Raw genomic sequence first — 19,167 nt, 5'->3', positions numbered from 1 at the left:
TACATTATATTCTGTGTATACATACAGAATATGTTGGAGGCCCTTGTGAGATATTAATGGGCTCAAATTTGTGCACACTTAAAAATTGTGACTGAGAGAGGGTCACAAGGTATATGTACCCTTAGGAGTGAAGACCCACTTATTTTCTGGGTGGGATTTCATTGATCAGTAAAAAGGAGGGAGTATAAGAGCCAATCTCAAGATCTTTGAGTCATAGAACATCATTTTTCTATTTTATTTTATTTTTATCTCAAATTTAAAGTTTATGGAAAAAAATTAAAGTTTTTTTTAAAAAAAAAACCTATAGCAAACATTGTTATTACTGAAGAACATTTAGTTGTATTTTGTCTTGCATGACATTTGTAGTCACTGCCACTATTTGACACGGCATTAGAGGTCCTGGTCAGCGCTATGAAAAAGGAAGCTGATTAAGAGGGGTTTTGTTTTTTCAGTAAGTTAAACAAAATTTTCATTCCACTGCTGGGATTATACCCTAAGAATCCTGAAGCACTAATTCAAAAGAACCTATGCACCCCAATATTCACAGCAGCACAATTTACAATAGCCAAATGCTGGAAGCAACCTATATGCCCATCAGTAAATGAGTGGATAAAAAAACTGGGGTACATTTATATGATAGACTACTATACAGCAGAAAGAAGGAAGGAGCTCTTGCCCTTCGCAATAGCATGGGTGGAACTGGAGAGCATTATGCCAAGTGAAATAAGGGGGTGAGTGAAAGGCAAATACCATATGATCTCACCTATAAGTGAAACCTAATCACCAAAATGAAAAAGCAAGCAAAATATAACTAGAAGCATTGAAATTAAGAACAAACTGACAGTAAGCAGAGGGGAGAAAAGAGGGAAATAACGGGAGAAAGAGGGAAAAGAGTCAAAGAACACATTATAAAGACCCATGGACAAAGCCAAAGGTGGGTAGGATTGAGGGTGGGAGGCGGGGGGGGGGGTGGGGGGAGCAGGGGAAAGTTGTGGTGGGAAGATGGAGACAATTGTATTTAAACATTAATAAAAAATGATTTAAAATTTTTCTACTACAGTTTACGGTCATTATTATTCTGTATTAGTTTCAGGTGTGCAGTATAGTGGTTAGACAAGCATATACTTCACAAAGTGGTCCCCCAGTATTTCCAGTACCCACTTGGCACCATACACAGTTACCACTATGTTACTGACTCTATTTCCTTTGCTGTAACCTACATCTCTGTGACTCTTCTGTAACTATCGGTTTGTGCTGCTTAATCCCTGGGCCTTTTTTACCCAGCGCCTCCCCACCCACCCCCACCCTCTGAAACCATTAGTCGTGCGACCTCTAGCAACCATTAGTCTGATCTCTGGATCTATGAGTCTGTTTCTGTTATGCTTATTTTTCAGTTTTGTTCTTTAAATCCCACATATAAGTGAAATAACGAGACTTGTTGAATCTTTGTTCTTACAAGATCTGATTATATCTGGAATTTATAGGAAATCAAGGTGAGGTTTTGAAACAGAACCTCCAATGACAACATTATTCCTCGGGGGAAATGGGACCCACTGTACAGTACCACTTGGACGCAGACATTGTGGCAGAGTCCAGGGTGGCCAGTGTGCTGTTTACTTCATTGATGTAACTTTAAGCATTTCCTGGGCACTGCATGCTGGGTGTGCACTCTGAGATGCTCTCTTACTCTGTGCAATGGGGCTAATGACACCGCTTCACCAGGTTGTTGACGTAAGGCTTTTATCACATTTATTTAGAAAGCAGCGACTGCTGCTTTCTAAAAGGGTCCTGTGCTTTGTGGCTCAACGTCGGAATGCCTGGCTCTCCCCTCCAGCTCTGCGTAGCTGCCATACTCCGCCCTCACGTATGGCGTGGGGAGGATCCTAAGACCCAAACCACACCACAGGTGGTTGTGAGGATCAGTAACAACGGTGATGACAATGAGACCTCAGCCACCACTTGTTGCACATTTCATTTACTCTGTGCCAGGCACTTTTCTTAACCCTTCTGTGTTAGCACCACCGTGCTTCTGTTTATGAACACCCACACTTACCAGAACAATGTACCAAAAGATCCTTCCGTTTATGAAAGGTTTCATTTTAAGACTTATCAAAGGTCAGGCTAGCAGGTAGCAAGCTTTTTTTTTTTTTTTTCATTTTCATTTTCAATGTGAATCCATTTCTAAAATCTTGATTTCCAGATACCTATTTCAAGAACGTGCCTCTTGTACAAGGCAAAAGAATCCTGTTTATAACTCAGAGCCCAAAAGATAGAGAAAATTCATGGTCTAAATCACATCCAGCTTTGCCTGCTCCAAGCCCCTGCACCGAGGTAGCCCCTTCCCTCACTTCCTGTTGCTTGTGTTAATGCTCACAGTGGAGGCCAATTTCGGAGTTGAGTTTTAAAGTGTGTGTGCTTAAAAAGCGTTGCCTTTTCAAAGTAACCTTTGCGTTAAGCCCTGGAATCTAATTACTCAAGTGTTATTTGCCTCCCCAAAGTACCCATGCCTGCGCAGATTGAGTTTAAAGTTCAGGAAGTATTAACAAAAGGAATCAAAGCCAGATCTCTAGCCCTTTTTTCTGAAGAATCTCCCTGTCTGTGCCTGGCCTCTCCCTCCTCCTGGGTGTGCCTGCCTGGGAAGGCCAGTGAGTAACCTGCACATTTTTTTTTCCTCTTGGCCCTTCCCACCCAGACGAGAGGACGGAGTGGCAGACAGGCAGGCAGACGGCGGTGAGTCCTGTTCAAGCATGCACGGAAAATACCTCCACCCGCACCCGCACCCCGGACCCCTCGCCACCCTCACCCCACTCCAGAAGGAGCCAGCACCCCTGTGAGGGTCCGGAGGGGACCTCCACTCCCAGTGGTAAGGGCTGCCAGCAGCTGGACCACTTCATTCATTTTATTTGCTTTTGTGTTGGATTTTCTCTTCTGTTGTGGGTAGATGGGAGAGTTTCTGATAGAATTTAAGGTGTTTTGTTTGGTTTGATGGGTTAGTTCTCAGTTATCCCAAGACAAAGAAATGTCTTTCTCAGCAGGATTTATTAGAACTTGTAACCCGATAGCCTGCCTTGAAATAAAACTTAATGTACTAATTACCTCTGGTTAGCTCAACTTACCCTTTTGGCCCTGTAGAGGGGGGCGGGGGGGACCCTAAAACTTTGCTTATCAAATAGTTTTGAAGAAGGAGAATTGCGAAGGATTGTGGGCATTTTATGGGCCTCTCTGACTAATTGAAAAGTAGCCCACTTTGTTACCATAGCTTTAACATAGACCACAATGACGTTTTGTCTCAAAACAAAACAAGCCAGGCGAACAGAAAACCCCCTGTAAAAGATTTATGCATTGAATGAAATATGCCAGCGGAGGGGTTTCAGTGAAAGAGTTTAAAGATAAGTTGTTCTAATTAAATGTAAATGGACATGGAAGTATTGAATTAAGTTTGAGAAGAAAAAAGTCAGTTGCTGAATGTGGGATTCATGTGGTATTTAAGAGAGAAAACAGATCTTTGTATAGTGTGTCGAGAATTCTCTGCGCGAAGGGTCGGAAGGCACGTGGAGGAGGCTGAGAGCAGGTTTGGTGTGCGTGGCCGGTGCCAAGTCTTCTCTCTCCATTGCTGTGGGACAGAGTAATTCAGAGTCATCAAGTGCTGCATTGTTAACAGGCTTCTGATTTCAATATATTTATTCTAAACACAAGCGATTGGCTGCACGGGGGCATGGGAAGGGATACGACTGCTGCCTCTGGTTGCAGGCCTAGCCCAAACTTTCATACCTAGGGAGAGTTCAAGAAAAATGTAGGCTAGATAAGGCTATGCCGTGCTGTTAGTTTGATACTGTGCTACCACACTGCCTTGGACACTACTGTTTTAACAGGCATTAGGTCCTGATCACATTAGAGGGTGGAGATGCTGAGCTAAGGAGTTTTACAGGAAAGTGGCACAAGAAACTGCAGCAGAAAGTGCCCAGACCAGAGGCAACCCCCTGACACGTGTGAAAGTTTGGCCTGTGCCCAGGTATCTCTGCAGATGCAGCAGAGGTTCCTTCTGGGTACCGCTGTGTGGGTAACTTAAGGATTCTCTCTATATAAGGAGTAAACTGCACTTACCATAGCCAGGTTTTTAGAGCAGCAATAAACACTAGCCCTAAAAAGTGGTGTACCAAAAAGGGTATGAAGGACACAGGCAGGAGGGTGCAAATCTGCTTCTTAGATTCAGGAAAGTACAGTATTTTGTGGTTGTTGAAATCAGCAATTCTTCAGCATTGCCACCATAATGTTCCTGTGGGGATAATGCTTGTAGTTTGCTTTCTTATAGTTTAAGTTTCCCTTTGGCTAATAAATCAAAAGCATAGATGGATGGCAGCCCCATCAGCTAGCTCTTTAGAAAGACATCCATGAATGATACCTAGTTTGTTGCTGAGTGAGCAAGAGATGGGATGGGAGGCATTATGATTTTGCTGGATATGTGAGGTTTAAATCTGTGGCTTTTTTACAGTTATAATTGGAAAACAACTGGACGTCCCTTCAAGCCACCCATGGGGTTAACAGTACTGATAACTGCTGCCCCTCATAGGCATATGCACTTTGCATACTGTTGCCTTACCGCATAAAAACATTGTCATCCCCCCCAAACCCACTTCTCTCCCAGCCCCCGTGCTCAGGAGTCGAATACAGTTGAGAAGAGTAAGAAGTGCGGGCAGCGTTTCCTATTGCTGGCCTGTTCTGCAGTTTCAAAACTTCCTAGGTTTCTTCATAAACTAAATTGAATGCAGTTTCTTCTTAAATTTGGCTTTTTTGAGGCATCTTCAGATGAATTTAGGATTTGTTTTTTATTTCATTGTGTTTTTCATCCATCCTTTTTGTTTAGTTTTTCAAGCAGTGGTTCAACCGAGCAGAGTGAAAACTGGCCTTACAAATCGGAACCAAACTGTGTACTTTTGACAACCTTGCCTTTGAGCAGCATATGGTCTCTCCTCCCACTCGCTGTATCTCTTCCAAAGAGCCACCAGGCACTACCCAGCCACGGCCACTTCTCTGCCATCCTGTGTTTTCTGGCTTCTGGAATTCATTTCTCTACCACCCCCTGCTGCCCCAGACTGCACCAGGAGGTGTGTAGCGAATTTAAATGCAGCGAACCGAAAGGTCATAGTGATTGAAGAACAAGAGCAAAAACCCCAGAAAGCAGAACCTTAGTGGTAGGGATGCCATAATAACTGTGCCTGCACCACAGCCAGGCTGCATAGCAGGGCCTGGGTCAGGGAAAACAGCTGTGAGTTCAGCCGCCATCACTTCAGTGCATGTCCTCGCAGTGACAGTCAGGGCAAAGGTGAGTGAAGTGGGCAAGTGGAGTGAAGAGGGAGCTGGTGGCTAAAATATAATTAGCCTCAGCCTAATCTTCAGTGAGCTCCAGTTTCCTGCTCCTCGGGGCTTTTTGTGTTATCTTTTTCCTGTAATATTTTGTATGATGTATTGGTGCTCCTCGTGTTAATGCTGTGGGCCCCTTGGAGGATGTAGCCCTGATGGTCATTCGGCCACATTTCACTGTAGGCACATCCTAAGCCAGAAAGAGACGTCACAGAGACACTGCCCCGAACAAATCCTCATGAGGATGGCGTGTCCTTCACATCATCTTACAAAACCCCAAAGGACAATATTAAATAGGGCTGAAAGTAAATAGATTTCTTTTGCTGTAGCTTGAAACCAAGATCTTCAGGATTAAGTAAGATGCGTTATTTGTGCAGGCAGGAGTAGAAATGAGGAGTAGCCAGTGAGACTTCAATCCGATGATTTTATAAATTGTTGAAATTAGGGTGAAAACTTTGGCCCACACGTAGCACTCATATTTGGCTGCTGGTGCTATTTTTGTCCCATTACTTGGGTGTGTAATAAATTGGTTGCAAAATGGCCCCAGTGATTCCCCTCTTTGAATCTAGTCCCTTGTCATATGGCTTTGTAGCTCCTCTTACCAAGAGGTAGTCTATTTTCCCTGCCCCTGAACCTGGTCTTGGCCTTGTAACCTACTTTGACCAGTAGAATGAGTAGAAGTAAAGGTTTGCTTTGTACTGGACGCCGGCCTAGGTCTTAAGAGGCCTCACACATCTCTGCTTGTTCTCTTGGGATCTAGCCCAGTCACCCTGTGGATACTCCTGGACTTGCTTGCTGTGGCCTAGAGACCTTTGTCACCCCTAGTGACAGTAATCTTATGCCAGATATGTGTATGAATGAGGCAATCCTAGTCCAGCCAGCTGACCTCAGATGTGAGTCCAGCAGAGATCAGACTGACCCAGATCCACAGAGCAATAATCATGAGCAATAACCAACGTTGATCATTTTAAGCTACTAGTTCTGGAATGATTTGTTATGCTCACAATAACTAATGGGCATATGTGGTCACCTGGAGATGGTCCTTCTGTATTCATCTTTGGGTCAGTGTCATAATAAATGCTTAGCACAACTCAGGATGAGATTTTATCCCTAGATGAAGGGGTTCTATTGGGGGGGGCAAGTCTTATGATCATCAGTATTACTTTGAGACCTTTTTTAATTTAGAAAGTACTGGTGATTGGCTAGGATTGAAAACAGATAATCCAATAGTCTTGTCAGTCCCTTCCGTTATTAAAATAGGCAATGATTCCAGTTCTTCTTTACTTAGGCAAACAACACTCAGGCGGTTCAGAGTTCATTTCCAACTTGGTACACTTCCAGTTGCCTAAGTGAACCATGTAGTCACTTTTGGGCCAAAGCACATTGACCTGATCCTAGATGGGAAAAAATTCACAGGTGCAGATTGATGGCTGGAATTGTGTGTTGCTTACCACTGTATCCCCTGCGGTTTAGAACATTGGTGTGGCTTCCATGAAGATACCTTAAGCATTGGGGATATGATAGGATCCTGCATAGAGGACCTTAGAGTCTAATGGGGGGAAAAATCAGAGATCCATTACTTATGTATTAAGAAAACAGAGCAAACAATGTTTTAACCCTGAAACTGCAGGTGAGTTTTTACTATGGTGGGTCTGTCAGTGAGTGAGTGTATCAGCTGTTGTTACAAAAATGCCATGTTACAAACAACCACAAAATCTCAGTGGCATACAACAATATGCTTTAATTAACCCATATGTCTGCAGGTTGGTATGGGGAGGGCTGGCTGATCTTGGCGGGGCTTAGCTGGGGTGGCTATACTCCATGTGTCCCTCATCTTCTTTCTGGGACCAGCTGTCAGCTCCGGCTTATTCTTCTCATGGGTGGCGGCAGAGACACAAGTGCACGAGCCTCAAAGTGCAAGCTCATTTCGTGCTTCTGGTTATGTTGTTAGTCTATTAACGTCATGTTGGTCAAAGCAAGTCACATGGCCAAGTCCATTGTCAAAGGGCAGGGAACTTTATATTTGCAGAAGAAACTGCAAAGTCATGGGGCAGAGGTCATGCATGCTGAGACGGCTGAAGATTTCGGGCCATTAAGGTAAGCCATGGTGGAAGAGGGACATGTGGGGGAGTTTCACTTTCTCCTATTCAGAGAAGCTGGTGAGTAAAGTCATAGCTGGATCCCAGAGTAGCCAAGAGGCAGAAATTGTCCATGCTATGGAACCAGCCTGTTCCTTGTAAAAATCGAAAAAGCGCCAGACTCTTTGCTACTATGATCTGGCTAATGGAATTATAAAGGGAAGAGAATTCTAGCAAGTACAGGTATAGAAACAGCACTGGAATCTCAACAAAATGCCTCCATTTCCGTTCTTACACCATCCTCCAGGAGTGGAGTCTTTACTTCAGATTACACAGCGTTCCTTTACTATCGAGACTTCTTTCTGGGGCAAAGAGAAACCAATTTCTGTCAAGTCCAAATATTGGGGACCGTTTCCCAAACCCTAGCCCCATATTGCCCTGGTTAAAAGAGATTTTGGTGAAAATCCCTCCCTGATGGCCTCGTTCCCTGATTTGTTTTATGAAAGGTTTGTAGCCTGTGCCTTGGATTCAGATAAGAAACCAATGTTCTAAAATATGATTGATGTTCTCAGATATTCACCAGCATTTTACTGAGAAAAAGAATGGAGTGCTTTATTACAGGCCATTGATTTATCGGCATTGCTATTGATCATTCTGTGCCTTTGGGACTGTGTGGCATATCACATTTACCTGTGAGGAAAAGGTACAAAAGGTTATGTAACTTCCCTGAGGCCACATCTACTGGCTAACCAAGATTAGCAACTTGTCCTGTCAGTTTTTCAGCTTTTGTTTTGCAATCTGACTGATACTGCCTTGTCTCACAAAAAGCATATGAAGATACTATTACCTACTGAGTTTCCTAAGAAATCCTGCCCTCCTAGTATTTATGTTCCAAGGGAAACAAGGAAGTCTCTTTCGATGATAATGAGATTTCCCCACCACGATGTTAGAGGAAGTAAGCTGGAATAAAGGTAATTTCTACACTGTATTTCCTGAGGTTACTGTCTTGATTCTAGAAGTAAGTTGGGATTGGGGACTGTTTAGAAAACCTCCTTATGACTGTGCTTCTTTGCTGTATTTTCTGAGCCCTCCTCACCTGCCATTTCTGTTGCCGGGTGACTGTTCAGCAATTGGTTGCAATCATTCTCTGACAAACAGTGCTATTTCTATTTTATGTGGGAAACTGATTTGATTAAACAACTCATTTGAACTAATGTTTTGTAGGAGGCTTCATATGAGTGGAACCAACATTTCTATTGGTATTTTTGTCAAAGTAGCACATTGCAAACAAGCAAATAATTGCAGTAGCCCCGAATATATAGGGTCTGCTATAATTAATGTATAAGCTGATTATATTGGATAGCTTGTTTCCATTCTGGTGATGGCTTTGCAGAAAACCTCATGTGTCTGCTATACAATGCTGATGCTGCATAATGTATTGTTATTTTACACTGATTTAATATCCTACCCCTCCTCTTTCTTGCTCAGTGTGAGGGGCCAGGTCTGCATTGTTTTCCACTGAAAACCGAGGAGCCAGTATAACAGAATCTAAATTAATAGCTATTGGACAAATGAATGAGCAAGTGAATGCTAAGAGTACAATATCCAGTTCCTAAGAAAAATTTAGGATTTTTTCCTAGGTGTTCCTGCCCTTGAGAAAGGGCAGTGAAGGGTTAAAGTTCTTGGAGGTGGAGGGATTTGGATATGGATCTGGCAGAGCTGCTTGCTCAAATCACATTCTTGCTGCTGCTATAGCAACAGGTTGAGAATTTTGCCAGCACTGCCTACGTTGGAAGTACCCATGTGCAGGCGACTTCATTGTCTGGGGGACAACTGCTTTTTTCTATGATGTTTCAATGAAGCAGCTTCTTTGCCGAGACAAAGAGGCCAATATAAAGCAGAGGCTAAGAATCATGGAAAGGCAGAGAGAGATCTTGTTTTGATTGGAGGGACATTTCCAATCTTTTGTCCCCTGAAGAGGTGTAGGGTAGGGAAGGAGTTAGGGTTTCATCCACAGTCAATAGCATCTCTTTCTGCTCTCTTAATGAGGCCTCTCTTCTGAGGGACGCCTCCTGGCAGCATTCGGAAAATTTTCTCTCACTGTCTTTGTTTAACGAAGAGAGTGATAGTTAAGCGCTTGGATTATTATTGCCCGTGATCACTTCTAAGTGTGGAGATGCCAGAATGACCCAGAATGTAGGTTTTCCTGTCTGCATTCACCAGTTTTTCTAATCAGCTCTGTACCCATGTGGTCTACTGAGAAGAAAGGACAGCTGACCAAGAGTGAGCAATGGAAGTATTCCTGGGTTTTTTAGTTTTGTTTTTTTTTTACTTCATGTAGCAGTGTTGTAAAAAGAGGAAACAAAACAAGAAAGCTGCTGCGGAAAGTTGCTTAGGTGGTAGTAACTTCCCAGGAGGCTCCACAAACTCTTACAAAATGCCCAGCCTGTTACTCAGGGGTGCTTCTTGGGCCATCTCCACTGTGGTGAGAATCAGAGTTTAGGGCTCGTTGTAGTTCTTGCTGGGCTAATGAATGAAATCAGTAGGCATTCAATATTGCTTTGGGTTGACTTGCCACGTTGCACCTTACTGTTATCATTTCCCCATCTGGTTTTCATTGTGCACACAGATGAGGCAATCTGCCTGGTTCACTCTTGGTCCCTTGTTTACAAATATATTTTGGTCAAAAATAGTGGAAGATACTATTCCATTCTTCAGAAGCAACACTGTATTGAAAGTTTAATTTTAAAAACTTTTTATCCCCAATCCACTGCATACTATTTGAATATGGGATAAGCTTTCAATCATGTGCAGGCTAAAAAATTTAATACCTTTCCTCCCACCTTCTAAGTTCTTCTAGCTGGGCTATTAAATTAACAGGCAGATTAACAGGAGAACATCAAATTATAATACATATGCGTGGGAAATTCACAGAGGCATGAAAATTCCCAAGATAGTGAGGCAACACTAGGTGTATGTGACATTTTGGATGAAGGAGAAAAGGATGGGAGGGGGGACGGAGTATAAGATTTCAGAAGTGAGAATGTGTGGTTTACAGGTAGTTGAGGAAGAGGTGAACACATGGCAGGAAAATCCTTGCTAGTCAACTCGAACAGTAGGACACAGTGAGTATCTAGCTGACAAGCCCCTGCCTGAAGCCTCTGTTTACCATACTTAACTCAATGTAGGCTAATGTGAAATCCTAAGATTTCCTTCCTGAAGCAAGTTTCACTGTCTGAATCTCTTGGGCCAGAAAGTGGGGAGGGTCAAAGTTTCCTTCTGAGTTTTGTTTCTTAATAACCATCTTAATAACTCTGTGCTCCAAAAGGCAGCTTCAGGGTGATAAAACTTTGGTCCCCTTCGTTCTTCGTTTCTCAAGAGTCCCGTCATCACTGCTTCTCAGTGGGTTTTGGCTGCGGAAACTGCTGCTCTGGTTGTGCTGTGGTCTAAAGCTGCTGCCAGGAGCTCTGGGCTGGGAGCCGGCGTCACCTTGTACAGCGCCTACAGCAACTTTAATCCCGTTATTTATAAAATGAAAGATGTGGATGACACTTCTAGGATTTCTTTTACACCTCTCCCACACAGAAAAAGTGGTACTCCAGTTGTCTAAAGTAGAAAAAGCCTTTGCTTTGTTGAATGTTTTACGATTGCAATTCCCTTAATTCCTACTCAATGTCCCATCCTCCAGGAAGCCTACTGTGACCCCAGGCTAGAATTGGGACTGCCGGGCTATGTCTTCTGATAAGCGTGTTCTTTCTTTCATCACATATATCACACTTTCTAATGATCTGTTTCTTGTGTTGTATTTTTTAAATCAATTTTCTCTTATGCCCATGAGACTGAGGACTCTGTGAGACATCCAGCTCCTAAGAAAAAATTAGGACTTTTTCCTAGGTGTTCCTGCCCCTGAGAAAGGGCAGTGAAGGGTTAAAGTTCTCGGAGCTGGAGGGATTTGGATATGGATCTGGCAGAGCTGCTTCTGAGACAAGCCCCCAGACAGGTTGCCCACCACTGATTCTGCATACAGGGGGCACTCAGTAACCTTTGATGAAAGACTGAAGGTGCTGCACTAGGCTTAATGGAAGGTGCGAAGATGACTATGTCACAGCCTCTGCTCTCAAGGATCTTAAGATCCACTTTCTCTGTTTTTCTTCTTTTCTTCCACCATCCCACCTCATACCCAAGATAGGCTGAAAGAAATTAAAACCAGGTTCTGGTTACAGATGTGATGATAAGATAGGTTGATGGGGGTCAAGCAAATAAGTTTTCTCCCACCTTTCTAAGTTTTTCCTGCTAGGCTAATAATCAAGTTAACATGACACCAATTAACAGGGGAAAAAATGTCCAACATTTATGTAGGATATACAGAACGGGACGCCATAAGAACATGAGATCTGAAGCCACGTTGGGCAGTTGAGCTTTATATACCATTGTGGACAAAGAAGAAGCAGAGCAGGGGTTGGAATTTCAAAGGGAAAGCAGGTAATTCACAGGTAGACCAGAAAGAGCAAACAGGTGGTCATCAAATTCTTGCTGGGTAACCCAGAAATAGTGGGACACAGCCAAGCAAGCTTTGCTAGATGTCCCCGTCTGCCGCCTTTAGTTCATTTTACAATGCTGCCCTGTGCCGTGATGCTGCCCTTCCTTTAAGCAGATTTTACCATCTGAAATCTGTTCAGCAGGTAAGGGGGGAGGATCAAAGCTTCTTTCTGAGTCTTTGGTTTCTTAATAACTAGCTTAAAATCAATATCCCAAATGTCATAGTTTGGGGAGGCAAAACATTGGCCTCTGTCAGGTTTTAAATTTCCTTGATTGGACTGGTTAGTTTTTTTTGTGACAGTCTATGAACTGAAGCAAGGCCCAGGAAGAATAGAAGAACAGAAGATAGTGTATAGGATGGAAATGGTGGGCAGAAAATAAAGGAAAGAAAGAAAGGGAGGAAGAGAGGCAAAGGAGGAGGGGCGGGGTCTGGAGGAGGTGGAGAGAGAGGAAGAGCAGACCAGGACAAGAAGGGTAGTAAACAAGTGGGGCTGTGCCTTTTTTAATTAATTTGCCTGTGATGGCCTGTCTTGACATGTTTCTTTTTTATTTATTTATTTATAGAGATTGAGAAAGGGAGGGAGAAAGAGAGGGAAACAAACATGGATATAAGAGAGAAACATCAATCAGTTGCCTCTCATAAACTCCCTGATCAAGACCAAACCGGCGACCCAGGGTTTGTTCCCTGACTGGGAGTCGAACTTTTGCTTTTCAGGACGATGACAAACGAATTACACTGGTCAGGGCAAGGACATGTTTCTTTTTTCTTTTTTTTTTAAGCATCTATTTTTGATTATGCTATTACAGTTGTCCCATTTTTTTCTCCCCTTTATCCATTTCTGCCCTGTACCCCCTCCCACCCTATTCACTGCCCCACCTTAGTTCATGTCCATGGGTCGTACACATAAGTTCTTTGGCTTCTACATTTCCTGGACTATTCTTACCCTCCCCCTTTGTATTTTGTACCCACCACTTATGCTTCTTATTCCCTGTACCTTCTCCCCCATCCTTCCCCCTCCCCCTCCCCACTGAAACCCTCCATGTGATTTTCATTTCTGTGATTCTGTTTCTGTTCTAGTTGTTTGATTAGTTTATTTTTGTTTTTTAGGTTCTGTTGTTGATAGTTGTGAGTTTGTTGTCATTTTACTGTTCATAGTTTTGATCTTTTTCTTAGATAAGTCCCTTTAACATTTCACATAGTAAGAGCTTGGTGAAGAGGAACTCCTTTAACTTGACCTTATCTGGGAAGCACTTTATCTGCCCTTCCATTCTAAATGATAGCTTTGCTGGATAGAGTAATTTTGGATGTAGGTCCTTGCCTTTCATGAGTTTGAATACTTCTTTCCAGCCCCTTCTTGCCTGTAAAGTTTCTTTTTAGAAATCAGCCGATAGCCTTATGGGCACTCCTTTGTAGGTAACTGTCTTATTTTCTCTTGCTGCTTTTAAGATTCTCTCCTTATCTTTAGTCTTGGGTAATGTAATTATAGTGTGTCTTGGTGTGTTTCTCCTTGTATCCAAGTTCTTTGGGAGTCTCTGAGCTTCCTAGACTTGCATGTCTAGTTCTTTTGCCAGATTGGGGAAGTTTTCCTTCATTGTTTTTTCAAAAAAGTTTTCAATTTCTTGCCCTTCCTTTTATCCTTCTGGCAGCCCTCTGATTTGGATGTTGGGACGTTTAAAGTTGTCCCAGAGGTTCCTCAGCCTCTCTTCATTTTTTCTGAGTTCTTGTTTGTTTATTCTGTTCCAGTTGAATGTTTATTTCTTCATTCTGTTCCAAATCATTGATTTGGGCCCTGGTTTCCTTCCCTTCGCTGTTAGTTCCCTGTATATTTTTCTTTATTTCACTTTGTGTAGCCTTCATTTCTTCCTCTATTTTGCAACCATCCTCAGCCCTTTCTGTGAGCATTCTGATTACCAGTGTTTTGAACTCTGTATCTGAAAGGTTGGATATCTCCTCATCGCTTAGCTCTTTTTCTGGAGTTTTGATCTGTTCTTTCATTTGGGCCAAATTTCTTTGTCTCAGTGCACCTGTTATATTGTAAGGGGTGGAGCCTTAGGTATTGTATTCCCCAGGGCGGGGCAACCCATGTTGCTGCGTTGTGGCACTGTATGTGGGGGAGGGGTCAGAGAGGGAACAGTGCCATTTACTTAGCTCTTGCCCTGCTTGTAGTCACTTCCCCCACTATGCAGAAGTGAATTGGGCCCTTGTGGTGCTGGTTCCTGGGCAGGTGGGCTTGTGTACATTCTAGGACTCTGTAGGTCCCTCCAATGGACTCTCCTATAAGGCTTGGAGTTTCTCTTGCCGCTGCAACCCTACAGGTTTTTACAGCCAGAGGTTTTGAGGCTTTATTTCCTCCCTGGGTTGCACAGTCTGTCTCACTTCCCAGGTGTTCCTCCTGGTTCATCCACAGACAAATGTAGGAATGCCCGGTCCACTAGTCGTCACCTTACAGTGCCATCCTCTTCACCCCAGCTGCCCTCTCTGCCCTCCTACCAGTCTGAATGAATGTTACTTCTTTAACTCTTTGGTTATCAGACTTCCCTCCAGTTCGATTTTTCTGGCAGTTCTGGTGGGTTTTTTGTTTTTAAATTGGTTGTTGTCCTTCTTTTGGTTTGTGAAGAAGTAAAGTTTATCTTCCTATACCTGCCTCTTGGCCATTCATTCAACGACATGTTTCTTAAAATGAATTCTTACCCAAAGTATTGAGTAATGGCACAAAGCATTTGCTACCAAAAGCGAACTGATTACACAAAAAGTTAACTGAACCAGACTCCAGAAATCTCTTTGCTTTGAAAGCTAGAAAAGCACCAATTTTCAAAAAACAATTGTCAGATTCCTGTAAATCAGTATAGTATGACCAACACGACAAATGCGTCATGAAACCAGAGCTGCATTACACGTTTAATCAGTGAGGGGCCATTTGATTTTGAACACCAAGCCAAGCCGAGATTGCAGGAGGGAAGAGCAAGGATCCTTAGACTGAAGCTATGATGGATGTTTATCAGCCAGGTACAGGAAGCCTGGGGGGAAGTTGATTGAATTAGACGATGCACCTCCTGTTCTCACTGCTCGCAATTTGCAGGGGAAGTGATTTAGGTGAGTTTTACTAATTGAGTTTCAGTAGAAGGTATGAAATCTCTACCTTCAAGAAGCCATTGTAACCTCAGTTTATCTTGAGAATAGACATAGAGGGTATGATGAGCAGGGGAGATGGTGAAATTTCTCTTCTGACTGCCCCCACCTCCCCAACCCACCCCCCCAACTGCCCAGAAAGTTCAACTTTAATGGCAAAAGGACAGCCTTTCTCCATGCGGCTACAGCTGCTTCCCTTTCTGACCAGCACCAGCAGACACAGAGGGTACCGGTAGCCTTCCTTGGTGCTCGGTCTGTTTGAGAGCTTAAACTGCAGCCAGACTGTATCCCACCAAAACCATTTCAGGAAGAAAAGAATGACTAAAACAATCACATAATCTCCTTTCTTTATGAGGAGGAAGGAATTTTAGCCAAGAATGCAAGGTGTGCCGTGGGCTTCGTGCTTACATTACCACAAATTCAACACACAGACATTTATACACGTCTACTGTGCTTACTCAGCTACCTAGTTGGAGATAGTATGGTATGCCGTGTTGGCCTCAGGCCAGGAAATAAGCATGTTGAGTTGGCAAGTAGTGAAGCCATAAGACTCACAGGCCACACTGGGCAATATTAATGGGTCACTCCTTCATTTACAAAAATATGTACAACAAAGATAATATGTGGGAATGTGGCTCTTTCCTACCTGATGTCCCCCGGTTAGTTCCGGAGAAGGTCAGCTATAAGCAGTCTCTCAGATTCCTGGGGGTGGGCCTCTTTTAGACCCGTCAGGAATAAATACCATTTGAACAAAATTCTTTACAGAGCAAATCCATTGTTTTCACTGTCAAAGCCTCTTTTAAATCTCAGCTCTGCCACTTTTTAACTGTACAACTTGGGTGTTTTTTACCTCTCTGTGTCTCATTTTCTTCCTCTTTTTATATCGTTATTAGTATCTTGCTCATAGGATTCTGATGAGAAATAAATAACATCATCTAAGAAAAGTGTTTTGCATAGTGCCTGGCACGTAGTATGAATTTAAGAATTGCTGCTTTTAACGTAATAAAGACAAATCTCAGCCTTTTTTTCCCTTTGCCCCTCCTGAATTAGAAACACCTTTTGACATTTGGCATTTCTCAGTACCAGGGTTCTATCATGATGATGAGGTGAGGAGAGCAGAGATGGTTGGGCAGGACTATTCTTCTACTTGCTCCTGTCCCTTGGTGTTTCCCGCATACCATACTTACTTCCTTACCTGTCAGTGGCTGGATGCAAAACTAGAAACAATATAAAAGGGAGTACAAATTCCACCCTGTCTTCCAGGAAATGGGGATATAAGTTCCAGGCTCACTGTTCTCCAAGTCTTTAACATGCACTTGCCATCCAGCTCAAATCCTAGCTCAAACCTACCACATGAACTAACACCTAACCCAGAGCCAGCGCTCCAAGGCTATCAGGGGACTTGATCAGGGAGGTAGTCTATGTACCCTATGGTGCTTAGAGTAAAACACTTTTAAAAAGTCAAAAAGTCAAAGAGTCCTGTTAGGACTTTCAGGCTTGAGAGGAAAGGATGTGAATCACTGGACCTGGGAGGAAGGCACAGGGGAAAGGAAACAGGAGATTTCCTGTCCACCTCTGTTGTGAATGAACTGTCAATACAATGTGGCTGAATGGCATGGCCAGGACCCTGAGCTTCTGTGGCCCTGGTTTCCTGACCCTTAAAATAGGGGTGATAATCCAACATGAACTGAAACAATATATCTATATAGCGCATGGCTTAATGGTCTGGCATGTAGTAAGTACTCAATAAGTATTACCTCTGATTAGTTCATGAATAACACTGGTATGCTCAACCGTTTGGAAGCCAGTTAGACTTCTCAGCCCTCCGTAACTTAAAGGTTAGCACTGCCCCTGGTGTCGCCATTGTTCACCTATTGCCCATACTGCGTGGGTTGGAGGTGTTCTATCTATTTGCCCAGCTCTGGTTAGGTTTGACAGTTCATAAGTTGGCATTAAATGACCCATTTTGAGGGTTCACGGATTTTTTTTAATTGTTACTGTAGATGATGAGAGAATGACAAGCAGGCACATCACACAGTGAACAGGCAGCTCTCTGGTAATGACTTGAGGATGGCACTGTATACATTTCTGTCTTTAACATGAGTTCGTGTTTATCATTTCTTTCATTTGTGTCCCATCAAAGCAATGTCATCTTCTTCGTCCTGGTCATAGTAGGGTGGGTCACACTGTTACTATTTTTACAATAAAAATGGAGAAGAATAGATATGAAATACAGGTTTTTAAAGGCAGAACAAATTCAAGATCATCTGATCTAACCCCTCACTATACAGAGGTGGAAATTGAGGCCCCCGGGTATTAAATGAATTCTCCAGGTGGCAGAAGGACAGGTCTTTCTGCCTGATTCCAAGGCCCTAATTATGTGGTATTTGGGTTTATTGATCTTCCAAAGTGACCCTGGACATAAAACAATTTGAGAGCCATTGTTCTGAAAGGCGAGGGTGCTCAGCTGGGTGGAGGGTTCTCAAACCGGAGAACAACAACCCCTTTGACCCAGCCCCTTCCCGTCTTTGCCACGTTATCTCCGACTCTTCGTAGGAAACATGCTTCTGTCCATCATGCGAGAGGGGCAGTGGTGACAGCGGGAACAGACTCTGTGCCCTGAGAGACACACTCGTGATTGACACAGGTGCAGAAAGAATGTTTCACAGTGGCACCTCATTCTCTAGCAACTTCAAGAAAGGTCAAGTCTGCAGAGTAGCTGGATACTTCCGAATAGATTTCCTCATGGATGATGGACTAAGTGGTTTTTTAATTCTCTTAACCAAGTAAAATTGTGAGATGTATGTAGATAAACAAGACATTATAAAGTATTTTACGAAAATATACATTTGAGAGGTAATAGCAGTTGTTCAAATCAAGATTCAGCAAATTCTAGAATTATCCAGACTTGACTAAATTTTTCTCTCAGGTTCAGATTGTCTTCTTAATAGTTCAGGTCCAATATTTGTGATCTCTTTTTTTGTTTGTTTGAAGCCACCAATAACTTATTTATCAACCAACTGCTATGTGCCAGACACTATGGCCGATGCTTCTCATGAAATCTCATTTAATTTGCATAAATACTGTGAGGTAGGTGTGATTTTGCTCATTTTATTGATAAGGACACTGAGGCTCAAGATTCAAGGTCTCCAGATTTTTAGGTGTTTGCTGACCTGTTTCTGTTCTACAGAAGCAGGGCGGGACAAGTTTCAGGCCAACGCCAGGGAAAGTTTGTTCATCCAATCGCTGATCCAAGTAAAGCTTTCCTATCAGAAGACCAGCCTGTTCTTCCGGGCCAGCACTACTCCAGAAACCTGCCCTTCTGAATTGTGAAATTCTGAATTTTGCCTACGGAGGCAGTCTTTCTGCCCCTAATTTTCCCACAGTCCCTCGATGGATAGACCATGAATAAGACATATCTTTGAGGTGAATCCCATTATTTCTTAAGAATATATTTCTCGGGGACTTCCGCCAAGATGGAGGTTTAGGTGGATGTGCCTTGCCTCCTCTCACAACCAAGTTTAAGGACAACTAAATATTAGCATCAGAAAACACAACCAGAACATGGAAAACTGAACTTTTCGGAAGTCCGCTAACAACAAATTCTTCAGCCCGACCGGTAAGGGGCGAAACCGACGTTGGGTGAGGAGTTACAAAGGAGTCGACCCGGGCGCGGAATCCAGACGCGCGAATCCAGTCGCACGGGTTCCAAACCCAGGATTGGACCTAGTGAGCGACCGAGCGGCCCACCGGGTGAGCGACTACGGAGGAGTCAGTGGGGAGGCGGTGGTAGCGAGTTGACTGTGGGTGCCCGGTTGCGCACGGGTGAGGGAGTGAGCGGTCGGACCGGCGGCGGCGGGGGAGGCGCCATTTCCCACTCTGACCACGCCCCCACATACAGCGTCACAACCCAGCGACCTGGGACTCCAAGGCGCCGCTTCTCTCACTTAAAGGGCCAGAACAGACCAAAAATGTCGCAGGGGGACCTCAAAGCCCCGAAGATAAACCTAAGTGACGAAGAAATAGCAAATCTCTCAGACGCACAGTTTAAAACACTGG

The 19,167-nt window shown here is 43.4% G+C and overlaps 1 protein-coding gene across 2 annotated transcripts in view; it reads left to right on the top strand.

Annotated features, from left to right (window-relative positions):
* STON2 (stonin 2) overlaps positions 1–19,167 on the top strand; it is a 120,237-nt gene that overhangs the window by 69,730 nt on the left and 31,340 nt on the right. The window contains exon 5 of one of the 2 annotated variants that reach the window (XM_037154795.2): positions 2,693–2,863. The exons of the other annotated variant lie outside the window; for it this stretch is intronic. Coding sequence (XP_037010690.2) covers positions 2,693–2,863 — 171 coding nt within the window. The remainder of the gene's footprint in view (positions 1–2,692; positions 2,864–19,167) is intronic. 2 annotated transcript variants of the gene reach the window in all.

The sequence above is a fragment of the Artibeus jamaicensis genome, unplaced genomic scaffold, assembly GCF_021234435.1.
Source record: "Artibeus jamaicensis isolate MK-2021 breed Jamaican fruit bat unplaced genomic scaffold, CSHL_Jam_final contig_851, whole genome shotgun sequence".
In the NCBI taxonomy this organism is placed as follows: domain Eukaryota; kingdom Metazoa; phylum Chordata; class Mammalia; order Chiroptera; family Phyllostomidae; genus Artibeus; species Artibeus jamaicensis.
The sequence above is the reverse complement of the archived record's forward strand: the minus strand, read 5'-3'. Positions and strand labels throughout refer to the sequence as shown.